The 27,114-nt window shown below is 33.0% G+C and overlaps 1 protein-coding gene across 1 annotated transcript in view; it reads left to right on the top strand.

Annotated features, from left to right (window-relative positions):
* The first annotated feature begins 5,966 nt into the window (after positions 1-5,966).
* LOC145682733 (uncharacterized) overlaps positions 5,967-27,114 on the top strand; it is a 63,725-nt gene continuing 42,577 nt past the window's right edge. Inside the window, exons 1-4 of the mRNA XM_081754119.1 lie at positions 5,967-6,080; positions 7,303-7,416; positions 10,027-10,077; positions 18,818-18,928. Of these exons, the coding sequence (XP_081610245.1) occupies positions 7,344-7,416; positions 10,027-10,077; positions 18,818-18,928 (235 nt within the window). The 5' untranslated portion in view covers positions 5,967-6,080; positions 7,303-7,343. The remainder of the gene's footprint in view (positions 6,081-7,302; positions 7,417-10,026; positions 10,078-18,817; positions 18,929-27,114) is intronic.

The following is a 27,114-nucleotide window of genomic DNA, read 5'->3' as shown; positions in this document are numbered from 1 at the left end:
AAACAGGTCTAAGGTTACCATTTTCGTAATGTTGTCTAAGAATCCTACTATAAATATTGGTTCCAGCATCTATGCAAATTATGAATGGAGATTCAAAACCTGGGTGCTTTCACAATAAAATGTTTTTTACACTCCCTCTTTTATTTTTTTCTAAAATTAGATTTTCTTGCTGACCACACTTCAATGGTGTTCTCTCCAAACGTAATCTCTGCAAAGGATCTATTAATTCAAAATAATTACGTAAATTTCTAAGATAATAACCTAAAAGTTATATAAGTTTATATAAACCTCTTCTAAACTTAGGTGCTGGTAATTTCGTAGCACTCTAACACTATTTTCATCAATATACGTATTCCCTTTATTAATTCATATTTTACATCTTTCCAACACAAGTTATTTTCTTGGGAGATACTGCTATTCCACATTTTCTACATCTTTCAAAAAAATTTTCTAAAGTTGTCTTATGAAATTCTACATAGGGACTATGCATTATAAAATCATTACATAATATGTCAAACTGATCAGCTAATGGAGCTTTAAAAATATTATTAATGTGGTTAGCTAACACAAAAGTGAAACAGATGCCCATCGGGAGTCTTGGGAAAGCTAATTATCTATTGGGAATAGAAAAGACTTTGCACACTTTAGATTTTTCGTCTAATAAACAGTCCATCAGGGACACTAAAAATTTTATATTGGTGTATATTGCCTATGATTCTTTCACAATAGGTTTGGAAAAGCCTGTATGCCTACCTTGGAGTTCAAAGAAGAATAATTTACCACCAGTCTTTTATTACTATTCTTATTATTAACTAGAAAACATGTTGAAATATATGAAGAATTTCTAATTTCTTCTGCCGCACCTTGTTTTGTTAATTCATTTCTATAATTGCTTAATTCTTGCAATTATTGCATAGGAAGAGCATAAGGTTACTGGTGCAAAGACTATCATCCTTTAACAAAATTTCACATTTAAAGTTCTTTTTATGGTTTCTAATTTATCTGGAATTACGTCTGCCTATTTAGTTTTTATATCCTTTACATAATAACATAAAGTTTCCACAAAAATATCGGTTATAATTTCGTTATTAACTTGTGATTGACAGACATCCTCCAGATTATTGTCATGTATGCTATTCTATACTGGATTGAACACGGGCTGTCTTAACCATGTGAAGAAACAGCCTCATTTTCACGCTCTTCTTTGCCACCCTTTCTCTCCTGTGGGCGCCGAAGGTAGATGTTTGATGATTCGTTTGTCCAGTGTTGTTTATCCTCTCCCTGAGCAATGTCTAGCTTGCATGTCGACATAACTGATGAGCCGGTAACCCTGGAACGAGAATTTCGAATCTGCGAGATTCCTGTTTTCGACCCACTATTCTCTTTCAATTTAGATTGTACTGTAATATCTTCCTTACTCAAACACAGATCTTTTTCCTTATATAAAATACAAAAATCTTCTTATTGTAAAAATTGAGCACCAATTAATAAATAAATGTCCTGAGAGTCTATCACATGAAATCAGTCCGTAAATTTCGTTTTGTTTTTTGAAGAAATGAATTACCACTGCTACTTTTATCGAAATGGGTGATTGAATGACGGAAGTAACTACGTGGTTATCTTACTTTCTTTTTCTAATACACTTTAACTTAATCTGATCCAGTAAAATTTTGCTATATAGTTAGTAGTTCTGCCCGTGTCTATATAACAAAGCACAGGAATATGGCCCACAGAAACCATTATTTGCAACATATATTCCTGCTTTGTATAGGAGATATAACACCTTTTATTTAATAACATATTTTCAGCTTTTCTCTTTTCTTAAATTGCATTGACGCCAAAAACATTTTTTTATGCCGGCAAGTATAACACTGCCTATTTTCACTACGATTAACTCTAACATTAGGGGATAAGGTTCCACTAGGTTTATGTGGCTGTACATTAGCATAATGTATATTATATTTCCGGTTTGAATCGTACGTTTCGGCAAATGACAATAATAATTTATCTTGATTCGGAGTAGATATTAACAAAAATATATTACGAATTTCACGTGCAATTAAGTTGACTATCATATTACAAAATTCTATTTCACTCATATGCATATTAAAAATATATAAGACATTTTCCTCTGAGTTGATTTTGAGTTTAACGTCCCGTTCAGCAACGAGGATATATGAGACGTGGGCCTACTGATTAACGTGGAATCAGAACCACATGAGCTCCCGCCGGGAATCGAACCCGGGTCTCCCACACCAAAGGCGCGTACGCTAACCGCTAACATTTTCCTTTTCTAATATAAATTCCTTAAATGTTTCCTCTGTGTCATTACTCTGTACACTGTTTCTATAATTATTTCGTTTTTTTAATAGTACTTCGATATTTTTCTAGATTGTTTCACAATTTCATTAATGATTTATTGAGAATCTAAAAATAATGAACCTGTAATGGTATCTATTAAGAGAACTAACACTTGCTAATTCTTTTTTAGCCGTAGGCGTCTACGGAATTTAATACGGGAATATTATTTACGAAATCTTCTACTGCTTTAAATGAACTTTGAATTCTAAATTTACTGAAATCACATCGTTACGTTATTTGAATCTGGATTATTATTTGCTACGTTATGACTTATTGTGTGGTGAGGGATTGTAGTCCCAGAAAAATCAATCAGATCCTATACTGGTGACATCTGACTACTTCTGCCCGGTTCCACATGCCCAAACTTACACATGTTTCCCATACTTGAATTAGAATCACTGCTATTTAAATATGTATTAACTTCAGAGATGTTAGAAACATAATTAACCATATAAAATTGGTTATAATGTTGATATGCCTCTGCAACGTACATAAAATTCATTCTTACCATAAATGTATTTTTCCGTGCTTCACTTTGGCAAAACTCGACTGAAATTTACAGGTTATGAATTGTAAGATTAATCTTTTCTCCAATAGGGTTACAATCCAAACGAACACAATTTCATATATAAGTTAAAGCTTTTAGCTTTTTTCTGAGAAACACCGATTCTTAGGAGAAAGGTAAATTTGTTTATTTTGATGCATTTCTTAAGAAATATAGGATCTAAATTGGAATGAAGATTTGTGGTGTTTTCTCAAATATAGGTTAGATTTAGAGTTGAAGGCTTTGTATTCAACTAAACAAGAATAACAACTTTTATTAAAGAGTTAAGCAAAAGAATTATAATACAAACAAATAAAATACTGTTCTGAATTTCAAGAATATTGAAATCACTACCCGAAAATGAATAGAAAATTAGCTTATTTGCAAAAAGGAGCATGCCTATTGTCCCTATATATCCATTTACAATGATATTTCCAAGGTCTCGCAAATATAATAGAGATAAATATACATACCAAAGTCTTCATCTAATAGTTTCAAAAACATACCTTTTGTCTTTCAAATTTTGATTCATGTTTCTCAAAAATCATACCTAAGTTATTCTTTTCACTTTGAATATACAGTGAACACTTCTTATTCTTATTTTGTATCAGTATTAAGACAAAACAATTAATTTAAACATCCCCCTTTTTTTAATAACTCCATTACTGTACATAGAACGAATATTGAGGCTTATTACCTTTCTCATAAAAGAATTGTAGGCAGGTGCACGGCCACAAAGTTTATTAGGTGGCACCACCCGTCAGACATCAATCATAGGACAAAGGTTGCCAACTAATCACACCCATACAAAAATTTTAAAAGGGCTTCTGAGTTTGTTTTTTTTTCTTCTGAACAAATAAATTTTGTCATACAACAATCTGACATGTAGTTAATTTAATGATGTTCAATAATTCTTCATATGAATTTAGTTCATACTAAATATGAAGAAATTTTAAATAATTACCATAATAAAAGCAAAATACAGAAGTATTTTTAGAACTTAAAATATTAATTTTCTTCCGACTATGCTCTTAGTGCAACTTCAATGTAAAGTCACATGTAATTTTTAAATAGTAAACTTCCTCCTTTATTTAAGTATGTATAAGCTATCATTATATTCAAGTACTCACGATAAACGAAAGTTTACTGTGACTGCTTTATCGTAATTAGTTGGATTCTTAGTAATGCTCTTATGTGAAATAGACGTTACATTTTGAGATCTTTCAAGGTCACTGTTTCGTAAGGAATAATATGAATATTTAGTATAGATAGTTAAAAACGAAAATACTTATAAGTGTTTATAGCAAATATTTTTAAAAATACTTTATACTGTGTGTTTGTTTAATGTGATATACTCCTATTTCCAGGATAAACATATTATCCTTCTTCGGTTACTATAAGCAGCAGCATACATCCCAATTAATAAAAGAGCCGAAGTATTATTTATAACTTTGTATTAATTTCAAACACAAATACCTTAACTTAGTTTTAAAGCATTTATAAGAACAAATAAAATGTCAAGTGCACTGAATAGTGTGTCCGCTTAATGTGTCTCAATTGAACTTACACTTCAAGGCTAATTGTGAAAGTAATTTTATTTGGAGAAAGTATTCTGCCATTGATGGGCAACAGGTAATGATATTTTATTTTTATTATTGGGCTGTACACCAAGTAATCCTTGTAAGCTAGAAGGTAAAGTTAAATAAATCTTATCTCTGGCTTCTACGTAAGAGATATTATATATAAATGTAATTTTCGTTAAGAAACAAATTAAGACTTAATAAAGATTTAAGTGCAGTTGGCAATTATTGATAACAACAGTATTGTAATTAGATATATTAAACATCAATATATCTGTACCTAATTTGCATGAAGAAAACACTTGATATACGTAGGTTAGTAGTGATTTAATTTGCCCTTAAGATCTGTATTATTTTTTATTTCTCTCAAAATTACCTTTATGAAATATTGTACGTGATTTCTATATTTAAGTTAACTTAATCATCATCCTTATCAACATCATAGATTTCTGCCTTTATTGGCAGGCCACTTGCCGCAGCTGAGAAGCATCCATGCTCCACGGCCCTCCGCTAAATTCTTCGTCTTCGCGTATGATCTTACTGTTTTTGTATCATCCATTAATTGTAGTCTCCTTCGCTCCTCCCCTCTCTTTCCCGCCACCATACCATCTAGGATGTCCCTCATGATACAATCTCTTCTTAGGCAATTTCGCAACCAGTTTCTCTTCCTCTCCTAATAATATCTAAAAGTGTTCTTTTTTCACCCACCATTTCTAACATACTCTCATTCGTTTTCCGCTCGTTCACCTCTGGTGCTTGGGGTCCCGGGTTCGAACCCAGCCCCCGCCAAGTGAACTTTGTGGTGGACAAACACCGTGTGCGTGGGTTTTCTTGGGGTACTCCCGTTTCCTCCCACTTTCTTCATTCCACCATTTCATTCATTACTCATCATCACCGTCTCCCTTAGCCTAACCGGCATAACCGTGGGACGTAAAACTTAAAGATTTCATTTCATTTCATTTCGTTTCGTTTTCCGCTCCACCCAACTAAGTCTTTCCATTCTTCTCCACAGCCACATTTCGAAGGCTTCCAGTCGATTTTCGTCACCTTTACGTAATGTCCACGTTTCCGCCCCATACAGTACAACACTCCACACGAAGCATTTTATGAGTCTTTAAAACTTAAAAACAATCAAAACTATCTGAACTATAAATAGGTATTTAATGCTCAGAATCGATTTACTTTATTCTCAATATGTAGATCAGTCAATGATTTATGTTAATTTCTCTTACAGTAAGTTAGTTACATTGAAATTATGTTTTCATTATCTCGAAAAATGTTTTATTTATAATGTTTACAGAAAACGCAGCAAAAAAAATTTCAAGCCAAATGTGTATGAAAAGAAATGTAAATTCAGCAAAATTATCAATATTTATGTATGGTTATACTTATTTTATTTTATCTCAATTTTCTTAATGTAAATACATATTCAGCATATATAATTATGTTCATTGATTAAATTCCCAATGCAATGATATGTATAAAGTTGAAGATCAGAAGAAGTTGAAGTGTGTTGAAGAAGATCAGAATATATAAAAATATTGCGATTCCTGGGCATTTTATTTCATTACCTCAGAGGTCGTCTGTCACAAAAGGTAAGAATAAATATAGATAACGTCACACACTTTGTTTTAGTTGTACTAATATTAGTTTTTATCTCAAATTGTCAAAATGTTAAATCAACAACGGCTATATTTATTACAATAACTGTATTTACTCTTTCTCTTGTGTTAATTTGCGTGATATTAATATAAAATTGGTGAAGTCGATATATAATTTCCACTCAAATGCTATTTATTATTATATCAAAATCTCCAGCAATAATTTGTATTTTCACAATATACGTTTTATATAGTTAGAACCTACTTTCTATTGTTCAAATGCAATTATTTTTCTTGCAACAATTTGACCCTAAATCAAAAGTTTTATTTCATTCCAAATCTATACTATAAATATTTATAGAAGTATTGCAAGAAAAACAAAACTTTTTACAAAGTAATGTACCAGATCTTATGCATTTAAATACTTGTTTTGTCCTTAGTCTTCCTATATGCACTGTTAGAGCGTGTTAACTATTCTGGACGATTATTCTATATTGTATCAGTTATTTTATTTTTAACGATCAAAAGTATATCGTTTTCGTTTCATTTTATATATATATCTTAAATTCTCGATAATAATATTTATCTTATGATATTGCGTAAATCAAATTTATATTGTACAATGCTATTTTACCTTTTTGTAAAACTATGTATTTTATCGAAGATATTTGTACAGCAGTTTAGAGTTACTACTATAGCAGTTATGAAAAATATTTTGCACTATTTTACACTTTTGTTGTATTTTTTCATAGATAACCTTATAGCAGAAAAATCTAATCATTCTCAGATATATGACTTTATTATATATCTAATATTATGAATTCATATAAAAACACAAGAATTTTAAAATTATTATCAAATAGTTTTCTTTATTTATTATAGTATTTCAGAACATTTAACCCAATTTTCCTTCAAAACTTTATACTGTACCGACAATTTCAAACAGTGAATTAGTATTATATTTAATAAATTTCATGAGATTTCTATTTAATAACATCGTAATTACCTCCTGCTAGTGTTCTGTACTATTTTCTGTTACAGCATTCAAACAAACCATCTTACGTTACAATATCTTCATTATTATACCTTGAAAATTTATGATGATTATTACTGAAGTTTTGTGTGTCTTATTTTGTGATTGGATGACGTTGAATCATGCAAGGCTTCAATTTTACTATTTTCTTGCTATTTTCACATTAACATTCTTTATTTATAGAAGAGAGAACGCCGTCTAAGGAGATCACAGTAATCACCGAAATGATGGGGACAAGGGAAACTATTGAAGTTACAAAGACTACCGTAACATCTACTGAAACAGAAAATTCCGAAGGTAAGACGGGCTCATTTCGAAATGATTTTCTGATTAATACATACATTTAATTCATGTACCGAATTGGTATTGAATATACAGACTAGTGAGAAAAATAATTTAAAAAACGGCCCTGTTTAATAAAATTTTTAATTTTGACTTTATTCATGGAAAATTGATATATAGTTATTACACTCACATATATCTTCTAATACTCTTGACCCATGCACAGTGAATATTAATACATTTGTATACACAGTCACAGTATTGTCTACTACATAAATCTCACTACGTCTCTGCTTAAAAGAAATCTATTTTCGTTTTTGAAATAAAAAATTATAAAACGAGAATAATTAGTGAGAAAAACAGTTCGAATTTTGCTTACAACTCATTGTCTTCTTATGTCTCATTATGATCACCACTGTTATCTAAAGTGATTGTACAAACTCAGCATTTGCCTATGGCTCTAGCCAAATTATTTTGGAATATACGTGATAACCGTGGCTATTTTTAGTTCCAAATAATTAAATTTGTGATGGTTTTTTCAAACCTCTCTCTGTAGTCTTTGTAGGAGTAAACTCGTAAAAGATAATTGTATCCATGATCCAATCCAATAACTTGAATTGTTATCGTGTACATCGGCAGAAATTGGTATGTTAATGTGCGACCAAAGTATTGTACACTAAATGAAGCTGATTTCTTTCATAGTCATTTTGCAGTGTATACAAAAGTTTCAAGTATTCGTATACTATCAACATTATTTTGTTTACAATGTAAAGGGATGAATCAAAGTAGATGATTTGATGTCACTTCGTAGCATTACCTCCATATATGTGTGCTTTCGACTCATTACTTGATATTATCACGCTGCTAGCTAGATTAAGTTAGTATTTTAACGACTCCAGTAACATAATACAGTTTATCATCGTTCATTCTCCTATAGTATGAATCGAGGATTATTGCCTCTAAACAATATTTCATGAGATCTCATTTCTCTCGTATTTATTAACAAAGAATTGCAGTACATAGTATGACTACAACTTCTAAAGCTAATTGTTTATCCAATATCCCTGCAGTGGAGGATCTCCCTATTGTTATGAACCAATTTAAATTTTGGGCTTCTATAGCCATTTTGTAGGCTTTCATTTAATCAGCTATTGAGCAATAGACCACTTATAGGAGGATCATTGTTCATACCTCGTACTGTTCTCTGCATATAGCAAGGTTTCCAATTATACCAGTTGAATTTCCCTATTGTGTTCATAAGGCGGAAAATTCTCCCACGAAAGTGGATCAAAGATTTTTTTTTAAAGAGAGTCCCCGTTTCCAGCTAACATCTCCCACAAGCACACGACATGGACATGCAAATACTACCGAAAGCACTTTGCATCATTCCGAACAGAATGCGGTATGAACTATGACCCTGGGGCAATCAGTATTGATGCTAAAATTAATTTACTCCTTTTGCCGACACATTTTTTCCTAATAACTACTAATATATTGTTCAAAAACTCTACCATCAAGACTTTTTGACTCATTATCGTAGAATGATGATTCGTAGCTCGTTCTATTTTTAATGAAGCAATGTTTCCAATTGAATCACTCAAGTTCCCCAGTTATGTACCACAAGCGGAATAATCTTACTCAAAATTTTAAGAAAAGGATTTTTTCATGAATTTTTTTCGGGAAGTTTCCATCCATCATACGTGAGTGCTATAGTTTGATACCTTGCTTCATTACGAACAAAATGAAGCACAAGCCATGATGTTACAATGATTTCTCTTGACGCTAAAGTCTTTCCAACAATAATACGTTAGCAATTATTACCCAAAAATGGGGAGTGAAATTTAGTAAATCAGCTCTAGCACCAAGACTGTTAATTCTAGGATCATGGTTTGTACCAAACTTTGTTTGAAATAAACTAGAATTTCAACCGTACTACTTGCATATCCTTATCTTGTACCTGAGAGAAAAAAATTCCGTTTTAAAATGTATAAAAATTAGCGGGAAATTCAAATTTTCAAAAAATACCTTTTTCATGAATTTATCATCTCAGATACATGACAGCGCCAAAATATTTGTACCGTTTGAAACTTATATCGTTTATTTAAGGTATAACTTATAGTAAGCTACTAATTTCTTTTGCCCCTGGAATAAACAAATTAATAAAGCACACACATTTTTCATATGCTAGGTTTATGAAAGTTACTCGCAAGGCGTATTCGGCTAGTGAGTTTTACTTAACCCTCACGGGTTCAAAATATTAGATTATTTTAAAGCTATTCAGTTCCTGATATGAATAAAGATTCATTTTATTACAAATGCATTCAATAGGAAAGCATATACGAGTCTTTGTGTTTAACAAGTCAAATTGAAATCTAAATTGAAATCAACTACCTTATAGTGTAATAAGTACCACTGTGATTCATATGAATTATTGACTTCTGTGCTTAGGGAATTATCACTCCAATAACGAAACGATCTGTAAAGTAATTATATTTTTGAAATATTGATAATATATAAAGTTAGAATGTTACATTTATATAATTATCCTCAATGTTGAATAATCTAAACCAACACTGGAATCTCCACAAACATATTTGATAATTTGACACTTTGGACATTTCTTAGGATCTACAACGCCGTCTCCAACACTAACAACACCAGCGACGGAAGAAGAAAGTAAGTTTGAGTTGAACACACTCTTATTTTTAGAATAGTAAAACTTAATATAACTAAAACTAATTTAGTACATTGAAAGGAATGATAATTAAAATATTAGATTTAAATGATAGTTGGTAATTTTAAATAAGAAATATCATACTTTATTAAATGATATCAGTAATGTTAAGTATGCTTTCCCGGAATACTGATTCAGTGTTTTGTTTGAGTATAGTTTTGAAATGTAACTTAAAATACTACTAGCTAGACATGATTCTGCAAGAAACATCCATATCCTATTGTTTATATATGCCTTAAATATTCATTAATGTCTCTTCTAACATGGAGACTTACGGACAAGTGCTACTCACCGATTTGAACAAAACTTTGAACAGTTGTAGAACATCAAAAAATAATCGACGGGTATTTTTCTGTTTCGGCAATGTTGAAGATTTAAGGGTGGAAACTATAGTGTTTGCAGAGACACAAACAGTAGAAAGTGTGGCACAGCCATAAATCTATGAGTCACAGCTATACTATACAGCCTTTAATTTCTAAAAATTGTGTTCCGTTATCACCGTTGTTAATTATTTTGCAGGATAGAATGGAACATTTGGCCCTATAGTCCAAAACAACTTCTTTTAATTTGAAAATGTCCTTGTGAAAGCATCAAATTCGAGGAGATTGGCATCATGTTTTGTGAGATCAGGGTTTCAAGAAGTTTTTCAATCAGCGTCTACTGTAGAGTTCATTTTGTTATTAGAGTCGTGCAGTGATCACAATTAATCAACCTTTCAACCTATTTTACGAACAAAAGAGTACCTCAAAATATAAATCATTGGGTACTAACAACTAGTAGGATTCAGCCTCTTCATGTGCTCTTCTTTAGGCAATTGAAAAACTTCTTGAGAAATTTTACTGATATTGTCCTTTACAACAACAATAAAAATTTACATCTCCGTAATAATATAATTTAGTTCCAAATCAGATTCATAATCCGTTTCCGAGATTTGCAAATACTTTTAGATATTCCTGATACGAAAACAGTTATTTGGAAGAAAAATATGTTGCATTTTGCGATTAGTCACACTTGTTGCTGTAATAAGGTGAGGTTGGCATAAACGGTGTTTATGCATCGTTATGCCAACATTTCTTTTCTTTTTCGTTACGAAATACCATCACTGTGAAGCGTTTTCCAATGTTTATGCCCACTTGTTTTAACGAAATATGATTAATGTGAAGCGTCTTTCTCAATAAATTCATAATTATAACAATTGAGAATATGCGAAGTTCTGACATAATGAGAGGCGAGGGAACTCACTATACATAAGCATATCGTACAGAAGGAGGGGCAGATACTCACTTTAATCTAGGATTCCGTTAAAATAAAGGAGTATCAAATTAATGGATAGGGATTTCAAAATGATCTCCAACCTTCTCGTAGTAACCTCTGCCGACTATTGTTCTTGGGAAAGTGCACAGAGTTGCAAACCAGAAAACATTTTGTAATTGTAATCACTACATTGGATCCACGATTTCGAAGTTTGTAATATTAACGTCAGATTCTGAGTCATTTGTCCTAAAACGCCTTAGGCAGTATGGTTTCTCCGCTATTAAATGGTTGTTTCCTGTTTATACTTGAAGACCACCCGTAATGTTCAAAGGGTGGTTTCAACCATTAAATCTTTACCATTGCCGAATCAATAAAAAATCCGTGTCGATTATTATTCGATGATCTACAATTATGCAAAGTTTCATTGAAATTGGTGAGTGACATTTCTGTAAGTTTCCTTGTAACATTAAGTACCATTAGCCGTAAGAAATGAGTTAATGAAGAAATGAATTACTTATTAGAGTTACAGTGTAAAGAAATTTCAATATACAACGTTAGTTATATTTCACGCTTATAAAGGAGTATTCACCTTAAATCATTGAGCATAAAACGTCATAACTAAACTTTCTACAGTATACTATCATAACGATCAGGAATACAAACTTACAAATTTTGGATCAAATATTTCGCTTTCATAGGAATCAGTCATAAGACTTATGGGGAAATTGTTTATTTCATCGGAGAGAGAATGTACATGACTGCAAGGAAAGAGATTGATACTTTAGAGGATAACTATTATTGCTCCTAAAGGAGCATTAAAATGATAATTTGCAATTTCTAAGAGATAAAACACAGTATAGTCCGCAGCAAATATTAGGCCTTGTGCAGAGTCATTTTAACGTGTGATTAGTGTCATACTAAAGACTTTGACTAACCTATGTTTCCTGGAGTAGTCAGGCCTCCAGCATGACGCTAAACTTACATCAAAATGACTCTGCATAAGGCGGATTAAGTGTTGTTTCTGACTATACAAACATTTTCCTTTTATGTAAAAAGCAATGAAAAGCTTTTTCAAAAAATATTCATATATCTTTTACGTTTAAGTCGCAAACAGAGAATGCCATTTTGCAGGTTCTGGAAGGAACGCTATTGAAAACTGAGCGGGGAAGAAATATACTGTTAGAAAATGAATATGGAAGTTTAGTAATGTTTCTGATTTCTGCAGTAAAATTGAATCACATATTAATTGATATTTCGTGACACTTTATTTAGCTCAAGTTAATCGAATTGGTGTGGCATTCAGTATACATTTTAGAAGAAATGTGGCATTTTTCTTGAATGTCTCCGATAGTCACAGTTTCAAATCTGCAGTTTAGTTGCTCTCCACTCTTCTTTCTTATAGACCCTATAGATTTTTATTGGATTCATTCCTAAGATCGACGAACTCTATTTTTAAATATAGATTCAATACTTCTGATTTCGTTCCATATTTTGGAGCTAGATAATTGACTCGTTTTATTCAAATGGACCTCAAAAAGTATAGAAAGAGCCTTTCTCTTGGATACATGTTGACGCTCAAATGAACAGGGTTTCATTGTAGTGTTTTTGGTTTCGTAAAGGAAAACAACAACACCTGAACCCTTAGACGATATGCAGCTGCAAATCACTACGGACATGTTATCATTATGTTCCCTGTGAACAATTCCACAGAAAATAATGCTTTTGCCCCTTTTAAACTCTCCAGCATGATTACTAAATACCTTATGGGATGACTTTCTGAAAATGCACAATACTCCATTACACCACTACTACTTTTCGACTTTTTTTCTGTCCTTGCTTTCTTGGAGAAGGTTTTACAAGATAGTAGTTTACTTTCCTTCAATCCTCTAAATATAAATATTCGATGCAACGTACAGTCGAGCTTCGTACATATCTATTTAAATTTTCCTGGGATTTCTATTAAATTTACCGGTAATAAATATCTTGATCGTCTGATATACCTTATATTTTGCTCACATTTATTTTACCAGCAATTTAACATTTTAGGAATGTGTTTTTAGCAGCATTGTAATCTACCATTTTACTGCATCGGTCAGAATACGTCTTAATTTCGATCTGTCTGCACATGATATATGTAGAAAACCACAACGGTTTTTATTTAAACTGTTTCTCTAAACAAGGGACGCAGTATTTCATCAGCGTAGAATTAGTTATCGGCATGTTTTTCTCTTGTGAAGTTATGCCTTGAAAAGAACTGAGAAAATTGTTAAAATGTATGTTTCTTTTGCATACTCTTTGCTTTATACTGAAAGTAGCACTGTTTGTATGATCAGGAAATACAATTTATTCATTTTTTGTTCCGAAAAAGATATGTTTATTTTCGGTGAAATGGCAAAAAGTCAATTTATTTCTTTCTAATAATACGTGTGATCCTGTGAGATGCCTGTGTTGGTTCTTGCATTAATTTTGCAAACCGTTTTCTAGAAAAGCTGTACGTCGAAACATTTTATTCAAATATGGTTATATTGTGTTTGTATACAGTGAAATACACTGCCATTATGATTGTACACTTCTCCGAAATAATTTTTTTTCTAGTCATTTTAAAATTGTACGATTTGCAACTACACACTTTTAATATTATGACAGGAATTTAAAAGAAAAAAGAGTAGTGGTGTCTTCCCAACATATCTGCTTTGCTGGTAACATTATTCAGGTCATATTCCACTATTTAATGCTATATTAGTTTATATGATAATAGTACTTGGCCAAAGCAGACAACGTTCTGGGGTTGCGTTCCTCACTGATGAGAACAATTTCAATGGCGGTTGAGAGTATGGTACATGACCTGAAGAGACCTTTGCTATTAACACATTCACCCAGGCTGGAACAATGTATTCAAGTTTTTTTGTTAATGCACGCTTACGAACCTAAAAATATTTCTGATATTGTGATAATGCTAGTGTCAACACTAACATTATGTATCGATTGGGAACATTTAAACAAGATACGGGGAATAGCGAAATATAATATAGGTGCAGGCTATAAGAAGCTGAAAAAATATTATGACGCAAAGCATAAGAAAATTAGTTTTGAGAACGGACAGAAAGTACCTGTATTCTATCCGAATAGTCAGATTGGAGTACCAGAAGTATTCTCCCCTAAATTTGTCGGTCCGGTCACTATACTCGAAAGAATCAACCCTAACTTTCATAGGGCAAAGTTTCCTCGCTCGTATCGTCATTCCATACACGAAATTTCTGTAAACAGAATTAAGCCGTATTGTGAAAGTCTAGGCAAGACGCAGCAAGAGGATAATTAGACTACACGAAAGACGACTTTAAATAATAAAAATACTGCGAAGGTGGAAAGCAAGATAAAGGGTAAACGATAAGATCTGTCGTATAGCTCATATTTTAAATATTTTTCTTTCATTCAATGGCAGCACGAAAAAAGAAGAAAAGGATAAGAACAGAAGCACATCTACATTATTTAACTCAATTGGCTAGAACATTGTTTATCATAAAACATTTTAATCATTATCTCTTCTTACTTTTCAAAAACTACTCACCATTCGAAAGAAGAAACACGAAGACAAGCATTCAGTTGGAAAAATAACTTTTCTTTCCGATAGAAATACTTCACCTTCTCTGTTAGTTACAAAAAATGATTCATTATTCTTAACAGAATGAACGAATTGTGATATTCCACTTTCATATTTAAACTCAAATAATCTAAAGAAAGACTACTGACCTATAGTTCTTCATTTCCTCGATTTTTCTTTTTTCGCTATAGACTACATATTGTCACTTACCTTATGTAACAAAAATATTATACAGGATGTTCCAAAAATCATGATCGCAGCTACACTTTACAGGATGTAAAGGAATTTAAGTTAATCATTATCATCATTATTGGCATCTAACAATTGGCTTATTTTGTTTAAATTCACATACTGAGTGCAAATATTTTAGAAATAATACATCTAAAACAGTGACAAAGAAATCACGCCGTTTGCGTCACAAACTTTCCAGTATAAAGCATCTTTATATTCCTTGGAAATCGCAAATTTGTCAGTATTCGCAACTCTTATTATCTTACTCATACTATATCGAAATTTCCGCTCGGAACCAAAAACATCCAAAAGACTCCGTCTAGATATATCTCCACTAATTCCAATGGATACATTTAAAAACATTCATTCTCCTTATGAACAAAAAATTTCACAATCATCAACACCCTTCACCATTAGAGAGCTTATATACGTATATTAACTTACCGACGCCAAAGATTAAAGCAGCCCTTCTTTAAGGGAAATGAAGTGACAAATAATATGCAACGATCATGCAAGTGTTTAGGGAATAACTGTTTAATGCTTTCTTTCACTACCATAGTAGTGCTTCGAAGAGTGAATTTCTTAAAGTGTGTATAGTGTTATTAGTGATGTTAGTGGTTTTTGTATCTGTGATCCCATATTGTTGCTACCCCCCACATGAAGAAAAATAACACTTCGGTTTAACATTTTAAAAAAGCCAGGGGGTGTACTGTCCCACGTGGTATTGTGTACAGACAACTCTTTACGCTAATGATTAAAAACAACAACACCTGGTTTTACGAGTAAATACTACACACCATATCAATACACTACGATCTGCAGATGATATACTTCTCGCTCCTCCCAAGAAGCAGACGACTACAACGGAGCAGCAGCGTTTTCCGCCGTCTGTGGACCCTCTAAATTTGATGGCTGTACCAGTTATCCCTCCTACATTTTGCAACGGAACATTAGGAGTAACCTCTAGACTGCTACGTGACTCTTGACCTATCCTTTCTCTTAGCTTAGCCTGCTACGGGGCCCTGTCGGGATTGCTAACCTCAGCCGCTTAGCCTGCTGCCGGGCTCTGTGTTCAGCTAACCAAATCACTGCTCGATACGGAGCATAGTAAAGGCTAACTCCACTCTGCCTAGCCTGCTACGGGGCTCTGTGGAGATGCTCTCTGCGACCTTTTGGTCAAAGACTACCTATATCTTACCTTACAAATAAAGAGAAATTAACTTTGTTGTATTTTGTGAAATACTGTTTATAGTAGACATTTTATAATAAAAGTGGGAGTTGATTCCGGACACTCTTTTTATTAACGTCCTACTTATAATCTATATGGGACAGAGATTTACAATATATCTACAAGAGAACCTTGGGTCCTGTTTGTTATCCACTGCAACGTTGGATTTAAATATTGATTTACATACAACAAATAGGATAACTAATATCGAGAAGCAGTTTTTTGGAATTGATTTAGCGAAGGCTTCTATTCATCCTATATTCAAACCAAAGCTGACAGAAATTAACCACTTCCCGCTTTAACGTGGATCACCATAGATCAGACCCGTAATAGATAGCAAGAAGGAGTTTCCTGTTAGCAATTAAATATCAAAAAATTATATTTCATCTCCTCTTGTCTCTGTTAAAACGAGAAATGCCAGAAATGAACCACTACCCTTTTTAATTTTCATCGTTACAGAGTGAAAACGGTATTAGTGTGAACTGTTTTTTGACATGGCTTAAGCGTCTCAAAATACATTCTATCTCTATGCTAATCTGTTTACTAAAAGACGAAGTGGCAGAATCTCTAATTCCGGTTTTCACGTTGGTTACTATAGCGTAGAAACAGTAGTGAAGAGAATTTGTTTCCTTTAATTGGTTAAATATCTTGAGAATACGTTTAATTTCCTTCTTCTGCCTGCTAAAATTCTAAGCGGTGGAAATCCACTATGACTTCTAGTTTCAAATGAAATGAAATATTTCCGTTTAGCGTCCCACTTTTTTCCCGTGAGGCTAATAGATACGGAATATTAAGGTAAGCCAATGACGATGGAAGAAATGATGGAGTGAGATAGTGGGAGGAAACTGGAGCACAAGGAGAAAACCCGACACGAACTTACGTGACAGGTTATCAAAGCCAGGTAACCATTTAGTGTTCTACCATTTAGCCACCATGTCTTCACGACTTTTAATTTCAATATTGCCCTGCATAGAGAAAAACAATAACAGTCAGGTTTTCACGTTTATCGTTATAGAGTGGAATCGGTAATAGATAGCGAGAAGCCGTTTCCTGAAATTGATAAGAACATCCAAGAATATATTCCATCTCTACTAAAACCAAAATAGTATAATACTATCAACGCCGATTTCAGTAATAAAGAAAATAGCCTACTAGAAAAAAATCCTTCACATGGTTTATAAGTGATACGACTAATTATTATTATTATATTCCTTGGTGTATTGATCAGAGTTTAATGTCCCTTTTTAACACTAACTCCTTTGACACTTCCAATTGCTAGGTAAATTTTAGATTTTCAGTTAAGCAGCTATTGTGTCGAGACTATTTATGGAAGTATCCCCATTTATACTTCGTAGGGTGCAATGGGATACTCTTTCCATTTGAACTAGTAATTTTTTCCGCCCTCAGTTCTCAAGCTATGAGATTGACATTTTGTGCAGATATTACATACACTATGTCGTATGTTTTATGTTATTTTGAGAAAAGCGCGTTAAGGGGCGCTAAGTTGATCCCAAACTTTGAAAACAACATATTTTTTCATAAAGTTACCAATTTTAGGGACTTTTATCCTCAGTTGTATGATACTGATATGCGACTGATACCGTTCTAAAGGCAGATTCATTCTGAAGAAGACGAAAGATGACTTATGTTCCTACAATGAACAACCTTTATACTGAAGGTGATTGAATGAAAATTGAGTGAAAATGTATTATCCGGGAAAAGTTGGTAAATAGGTTAGAGCATCAAAACAATCTTTCTTCCCATCATTCTTCGTATTTCATTCTGTTCACAATGATCGAATTTCTTGGTACCATTTGCATGTTCGTATCGTGTACCTAAGAGGAGGTATTCGAAATAAACGAGAACACTTTTTTATTTTCGTCCCACCCACCCCCGTTATGTACATAATAGGGAAATTTGACTGCCACAGTTGGAAATTCCGATTTATTCGAAACAAAACGAGGTATGAACCATTATCATACCATAAAGAGTCTTGACGCAATAGCTGCTTGAGAGAAAGTCTATAATTTACCTTAAAAAGAGGAAGTGTCAAACAAGTTGTGAAAGTGTGAAAGTGAAAGTGTGAACTTCTGAAGATCACATAGAAGATACTGTATCAGTGTTATTTATATTGAATTCAATTTAGGGAACAATTAAACATACCAGATTTACAGTAGAATCATTTAGAAAATTAAGAGGAGGGAAAGCATTTTATGCTTGTTCTTTATTCTATCATAAATTAGTCAGGTAACACATACATTTTGTGCTATCCGTTGTTCGTATGTAGCTGTAGGATGTAGGTACAATATAAAAGTACTGTTTGCGGTTGAAAAGTACTCTAATTGTGGAAATGATCTTGCTTTTCCAGAAGAACAGGAAAGTTTGAGTGCAACGTTTCAGACAATGGAACTAGAAGAACTACAGCGACTTCAAACTGAACTCCAGTCGGAACAAGCCAATGTCATAGCAGTAATAGAAGGTGAGATATTCTTTTATTTTTGTTTTGTATGCAGTACTTCTAGTGCATTTTTATTTCATTTGTGCTTTTATGACACAAACCGTGTGTGTGTTTCTGTACAATAATTACTTTGTGTGTTGCCTTACCACGTAGTAATTGCATACAAGACTTTGGTATTTGCAACATCTATTTTCTTTCGTATTGTTCAAAGTAATAAGGTAAAAGTGAACGAAATATATGGTTTTATACATTGAATAAAGGAAAAAGGCATACAGTTAATTACTAGGCTGCTTTACAAGTGCTGAGTTAATCTACATCCCGTAAAAGGCTGCTTGTTATTATAATATCTGCAATTTGGCTCAGATGAAAAATTAATTAAGTAATTGGAAAATTGAATTATACTTTTAAAAATATGTGGCTTTCTATGTTTTAAAGCTGTGTCCGGTACTGAGTTGCTTTACAAGCTTCCTATATAATAATATGGCATGTTTCTTTCTAAAATGTTACAAAAACTTTTTCTTTTATACAATACAAAATTCATCTAAATTTTATTATTATTATCAATTTAGAGTGCACTAATTAAAAATTTATTTTCTTTCATTTGAATGCTTTTAAGTATGTGGGTTTCATTTGGCAACAGAGTAAGGTTCGCTTTCTAGCAAGACAGGTAGGTTTCTTGATTTCCAGTCCCCTCTCAAGCTCATGTTCGTGAGCTTAGGATTGTCCCAGGGAAGAATGGGAAATATGAAATGCACTTTTACCAATGCCGAGACCCCTACAAGAGTCCTTGCGTCTCTTCCCTCTAGGGTGTTGGTTTGTTTTCTCCATGCAATGTGCCAAGACATTCATACGTATAGTTTGAGGCATATGATAGCTGACAACATCCAAAAAGAAAACAAAATTTGTATCTGTTATATTTGAAGTGAGGATACTGTTCCCGATTCATGTACTTTATTTAAAGTTGTTTCATATTTTTATAATTTCATGATAATAAGAACTTCAGATAGTGGTTTTTAATATATGACTTCAAAGTGAAGATTACACTCGTCTTCTGTGAGACTGAGAATGTCCCTGGAATCTTGAATCAGGATTTTTGACGTCGTGAAATTTAAAGCTTTCATTTCATTTTACGATAGTTTCTGATCTATCTGTAGATATTACATGAAAACGGTTCAGAATCTACATGTAACTAAGTTCGTGGAAAATGTGTATTTTCTTACTTTCAAGTGAAGCTTTTTGATCAGGACAAACAGTGGGCTCCCCATTTCGTATTTAGCCTTGTCTCATAAAACTTAGCCGCACTCTTTATTACTTTTTTGAGGCAAAAGTTTTTTAAGTAAAGCTTCGGGTATCTTTGGAAAAAAGTAAACCGGGTTGAATCTCCAAGCCAACCTTTGCAATCAAGAAAAATTCTCCATATGTGTCTTTCTTTTTTAATATAATAAAGCTTGTTACCAAATACAGAAAAAAGCAACATTGATTGAAGTACTTAATGATACAATATTTCAAAACTTTGTATTAATGTCAGCACATGCTTGTATGTCATTTAGTTCTTCATACGTAATGGAACATTTAGATGAAAACGAACCTTTTCATATATAAAAGAAAGCTCAAAGTTAACCCCAGATAAGGCGCGTGGGTAACAGGTGTCACCCAGTGAGATTTAGCTCAAATTTGAGAAACAGCGCATTTATTCGGAGTCGCCCAAAAAATAGTAATAATTGCGAAAATACCAAATGCACGCTTTTTATATTTTAACCATTTCATGTATGTGATAAAATGATTCTGCAAGAAGTAGCTTCAAGATTGTCATAATTACAACTTATGAGCAATGACACAATTTGTAAAAACGTTAAAATTTTATATTTCCATACTTGTAAAACAGAAAAAATACCAAAAGTAGAATTTTTATTTGTTACACATATCATATAATTGATAAGATGAATCTCTCAAGAAAGTTTCAAAAGTTTCATAGTTGTAAAATAGAGCAATGACACAATTTGTAATAAAAACCTAAAACTATATATTTCCATACCTAAAAAGATAATAATTACAAAAATACAAAGAACATGCTCCTTATTTTTAAGTATACCATGTACATACTAAGAGGAATCTGTAAAACAACTTCAAAAGTTATATAGTTGTATCTTTCGAGAAACGGCACAATTTGTAGAAAACCCAAAAAATTGCATTGTATTCTCATTAATGATTGACAGATTAACTTTTCGCAAGATTACTTATGGTCGGCAGAAAGAACGAAAATTAAACTATTATTTGAAACGTGGTTGAGTGAAATAACTTAAAAAATAGGAAGTTGTGGTAATTTTAGTTCCGTAATGCTTAGTGCCGGAAAGTGAAATTGAAGCAAAATTCACAGTTTTCAGAAGTTTTTCCCCGGCTATTTCTCATCCAAAATATCGGAAGAGATTTATTTACCATAATTTCATTAGTATTTATGTAGGAAAAATTTGAAGAGAATCTGAGACATTGAATTACGATCATGGTGTAAAATTGTGTGATTTGTCATGGAATGACCCTTCTTCGAAAAATGTGAATCCCATGTGTTAAATAGCTATGTGTAGCAACTTGTCAAGGTAATTTTATATGGAAGAAGTGCCAGACATAATCCGGACAGATTGGACACTCCTCTTCCCATTTAACATCTCGAAATTTGAAATTTTCCGAACTCAATATTGAAGATCCTGTCATTTTCTTTGTTATTTGATCTTCTCGCATTACTTTCTATGTACTCACAGGACATTGCTTTAGACTTAGTTTTTCAGTAAAATTCTCAATATCAATTTGTTAAACATATAAATCGAAAACACTCAGTCATTCCAAGTTGCTGCCCTACAAGGCGGAATTCGAAAATTATCAAATACAATAGGTTGAAATGGTCCTATAGACGCCTATCTTTTACGAAATTTACAAGTGATAAGACAGGGAATGTTGCAAGAACCTCCTGTTACAGCGTCTATATGTCTATTTTCACTTGATAACATACTGTTAAGATGTACATTGAGCTCCGAACGTTGCTTTCATAACAAGGTTTTAGTATCACAATTGTTTTCTGTTCCTGTCTATATTGTGTCTCACTACATACCATCTTCGCAAATTATCCTTTTTTCGATCACAGTCTATGCACAGTTGTTACACTTCACAACTCTTACAGTCTTTCTCTGCATCCTGCATATACATCGCTTATAGGTTTTGCATTTAACCTTCTGTGATTTTGTTTCGATTTAATAATCAGACACACATTTTAGGCGTGTTCTAAAAAAGGCATTACCAAAGCCCTAGGAAATTCATTTCTACGTCTCTTTTGATAACTCTAATCGCTATACATACAGGTATCCCAAAAGTCCCCTAACATCGGATAACTCTGTTATTATCAAAGATACAACAAAATGTAAGAGGAAAAACTTTCTCAGAATATGATGCTTTCAATCTAAAGCGAAGAAATATTTAAATCAGACGAGCACTTTGGGCTGTACATTCTTTATGCGACAAATGTTAAATGAAAATGCAATGTTGCCGTTTACCTGGACCCGCAACATAAATGAATGAAGGTGCTGTCATTTACGCTAAGATGTTAATGGAAGCCCCCATTTTAAACAGTACTTTCAATGACTTATGTTCTGGATTCCGGTAAATGTCAATGTTGCATTTTCATTTAACATTGGACACATAGAGAGTGTACAGCCCAAACGGCTCGTCCAATTTAAAACATTCCTTCACTTTAGATGAAAAACATCATGTTTGGAGATGTTTTTTCCTCTTAGATTTTGTTGTAACTCAGAAAATACATGATTTTCATTCATCGATCTATCTTTGCATCTGTTTGTACGTTCTCTAGTTCATCCGTACATCTGTCTAAATATCTATTTGGGCTGGCCTGTAGTGAAGTCGGTGGAGAGTCCGGCTGGTAATCCAGCAACGCGGTTTCGTTTCCTTGAAGGTGAATACTACTAACTTTTCACCTCAAGCTCCAGAAATGCATAGCGGACGCAACCGTGGAGCCAACCTGGCACATATAAAGCACTGAGAATAGCGGTTTCCTGACCACGTGCCACCTACAAAAAGCCGCTTGGAAGGCGCAGGAATTAACTCTTCAGGGTTGTTGTACCATGTGGTTTGGTTTATATATCTATCTACCTGTTTGTGTATCTCTGTCGTATAGGTATAATCAGTCACAGATGTTTAGTTATTTTTTGGGCAAGAAAATATACTACTAATTCTAATGAAAAATACCTTATTGGCATTTACTGGGTGAGACTGAAGACAAGAAGGAAAGTTTCATAGCAAACACCGGAATTCGAACTTTGAACTCAACGACTTACAACAAGCCAGTTCAAGTGCTTCGTCCTGATTGTACATAAAAGTCAATTTGTTTCTTAAAAATATTGTAATATATACATGGCATAAAAAGTAAACTTGTAATTAAATAACATAAAACTTTACCTTAATAAATTTGGAGTGACATGCAAGCGGAAAACAACATGTGGGAGAGCTAATTTCTTGCAAATTCCTTTTTGAAATCCCTCCGACGGGAGCTTTGAAAGTGAAACAATCAGGGTAATTCATAATGTAAACAATTGCTTTTATCAGCAACTTAATAAGTTTTCATAAATATCATTAGTATTCACGGGGTATCTTGGGTCCCCCACTCTAACCAAAAGTGAATGCAGAATTTTAGGTGCCGTGAAGGTTACAGTGGTGGACCTTATCTTCCCCAGCGCTTATAACAAATAAACAAAGGGCTTCGTGGGAATGACGGTCATATGAAAATACGCATACTTGGAAAATATTAACATAGCTAAAGAAACAATGTTCTACGAAACTAATACACAAAATAATCTAAAAAATAATAATCTGCCGGACCTTATCTACCCCACTTGGCCGTGCGAGGGTTAAACGTCAGAAAATTATATTTCATATTATCTTGTCTCTGTTAAAACCAGAAATGTCAGATATAAATCACTACGGTTTTTAACGTTGATCGTTATATAGAGAAAATGATATCATTGTTTTCGAACGGTAACGAACTGTTTTCTGCTATGACTTAAGCGTCTCAAGAATACATTCAATCTCCATGCTAATCTGTTTACTAAAAGAGAAAGTAGCAAAATCTTTAATTCCGGTTTTCACGTTGGTTACTATAGCGTAGAAACAGTAGTGTATAGAAGTTGTTTCCTTTAATCGGTTAAATATCTTGAGAATACGTTTAATTTCCTACTCTAAGTTTGCTAAAATTGTAAGCGGTGGCGAAATATTTCCATTTAACGTCCCACGTTTCGCCCATTAGGCTAATAGAGACTGAGTATTAAGGTAAGCCAATGACGATGGAAGAATTGGTGGAGTGAGATAGTGGTAGGGAACTGGAGCACAAGGAGGAAACCCAACACAAACTTACGTGACAGGTTATCAAAGCCAGGAAACCCACGTACTAGAGGTAAGCGTTCTAACGCTGAGCCACCATGCCCTCACGACTTTTAATTTCAATATTGCTCTGCATAGAGCAAAAACAATAACAGTCAGGTTTTAACGATTATCGTTATAGAATGGAGTCGGTAGTAGATAGCGAGAAGCCGTTTTCTGAAATTGATAAAATATCCAAGAATAGATTCTATCTCTACTAAAACCAAAATAGTATAATACTATCAACGCCGATTTCAGTAATAAAGAAAATAGCCTACTAGTAAAACACCTCCTTGACATGGTTTATGCGTGACACGACTAATTATTATTATTATATTCTTGGTTGATTGATCAGAGTTTAAGGTCTCTTTTCATCACTAACCCTTTTGACACTTCCAATTGTTAGGTAAATTTTAGACTTTCAGTTAAGCAGCTATTGCGTCGAGGTTATTTACGAAGGTATCCGAATTTATACTTTGTTTTGTTCCAAATGTTTCGAACTGTATTAGTTGAATTTCCCCATTATGTACCTGAGGCGGAAAAGGTTCGCACAAATTGGGAAAACGGAGATTAAAGTGTCTTCGTTTATCCATAATATCTCCCATCACATACACGACAAGAACATGCGAAAGTTACCAAAAAATAGCTTCATTCTATACAAAATCAGATATAAAAAGTGGTTCGAAGAAAAACCGTGTTGATGCTTTAGCAGATTTACGAATTTTCCCCGGATAATACGTTTTCGGTGAATTTTTATTCAATCTATTTCAGAACAAACATTATTCATTGTAGGAACATGAATCCTCTCTTGTCTTCTTCAGAATGAATCTGGTTATAGAGCGGTACCACTCCCATGTCTTTACCATATACTTGAATAGAAATAATTGCTACAAAGAAAAATAAAAAAACATTTTTTTTGAAAGTTTCAGTACCTTTGAGAGCTCCCTTGTGATAAGAATCATATCTAGAAATCACGTAAATCATACGACATAGTGTATGTAATATCTGTATAAAATGTCATTCTCATAACTCGAAAACTGAGGGCGTGAAATATTAACACATGGAACGAGTATCTCACTCTACCTTACATCAGAAAATATAACATGATGTTTCCTGACAGATGTTTTATTTTTTATTGGAGGATCATCAATTGTACTTCGCATTTTTTGGAATAAACGACCCTTTCCAGCGGTATCACTCCATATCGGTATCATGTACTCGAGGAGAGAATATTACCTCGAAAGTGGGTTACTTATTCCTGAAATAATCCCATTTTCTTTCAACTTGGACACGAGTTTTTCACTTCTGGTATTCAATCCGGAAATTTCGATTGTGCAGTTTTAATCAATCCTTCATTACGAACACGACCTATTAAACCGTGGTTTTAGTATAAAAAGGATGTGTAAGGAATGTCTCTTTTTAAAAGAAGCTCTAAATTTACTTCTTTATTCCTTCTTCAATGTTTCTGACGTCACTACACCCACCATCGCAAAGGTGACTGCAAAACGCTCATGAGACATGTTCGTTGATTCTTCCAAACTTGAATGACCTTTACTAGAGATTATAAAGGTCAACGCCATGATATAAATGTACCAAAAGTCCTAAAAGGGTTAAGTTTGGATACGAACTTTTGCCCAGTTTTGTATCCAAGATAAGCATCCCTATTATGAACCGAACCTGGAATTGTGTGTATTGAATGCTCGGAATTAAGGAACTTTTGAAAGAGTCATTCATACCTTAGCTTAGTGCGAATTGCAACACTGTGAGAAAGTAGTACTATGAATTTGATCCTGTTGCTACCACGAATTGATCGAAGAATATTTCGTTTCGGTAGTATTATTTCTATTCAATTTAAGTTTTTAAGACTTATAGATTAGCAATTAGATTCCAGGCTATAAGTCTAAAGCTATTTGTGGTATTACTTAGAAGGAAGACCATGGAACATTAAATAATTGAGCAAATATATATTCCCGCTATTGTTCAAATCCATTCTCTCGATCTACTTACCAAATTAAAAAAAAATAGTCTCAGCAACACTTAAATAGTTATGTAATATTACAGTTCAATATCTTAACTTTATTGCCAACAAAACTGAAAAAAAACATATTTCCATTTTTAATGTAAATAAAAGTGAATCCATGAAGCCGTGCCTAATTAAAATTAGTTTGGTTGTCTTTTGTCTTATTTCTTATTCTATTCCCAATTACAAAACTTTTCAAACACGTCTAGAAATGTGTTCTTTGTAGGAATATAATTTGATAACGAATTCGCCCGGTATTTCTTATATTGTTGGTATGTGTATGATTAACAAAGGCATGGAAGTGGCAAATTTCATGTCAAAAGAGCAGTAAATAAGAACAATAAAACCGAAATAAAACTTTCTTGTTCATTTAGCAACATTTTGTTTTACTCATTCTAATTTTCGTATTTATAATTCTTTTCCTATCAAATTTGCCGAAAGTATACATTTTCCAATTATGCAGACAGTATCAATATTAAAAGTAGCCTTCAAAATCATTATCAAATTATATTCTTACATGAACACAGTTAGAGATATGCAACATTCATTTTGGGAATGATCGTACCTGCTTCCTGCGACTATTTACTATTTTTGTTACTGAATGACAATACGTTTTCCACTCAGAATTTAACACTCACTTTGCATTTCAGAATACTTAAATTTATTTGAGTGTTTGTATGGAGTGAAACTTTTTAACTTGCCCACTTTTTTATACCAAGGCTGTTTCATCCCAAAATATCTAAGAAAAGCTGTGTAAAGACACAATATA

The sequence above is a fragment of the Thermobia domestica genome, chromosome 4 (genome assembly GCF_964235325.1).
Source record: "Thermobia domestica chromosome 4, izTheDome1.hap1.1, whole genome shotgun sequence".
NCBI classification, from domain to species: Eukaryota; Metazoa; Arthropoda; class Insecta; order Zygentoma; family Lepismatidae; genus Thermobia; species Thermobia domestica.
The sequence above is the reverse complement of the archived record's forward strand: the minus strand, read 5'-3'. Positions and strand labels throughout refer to the sequence as shown.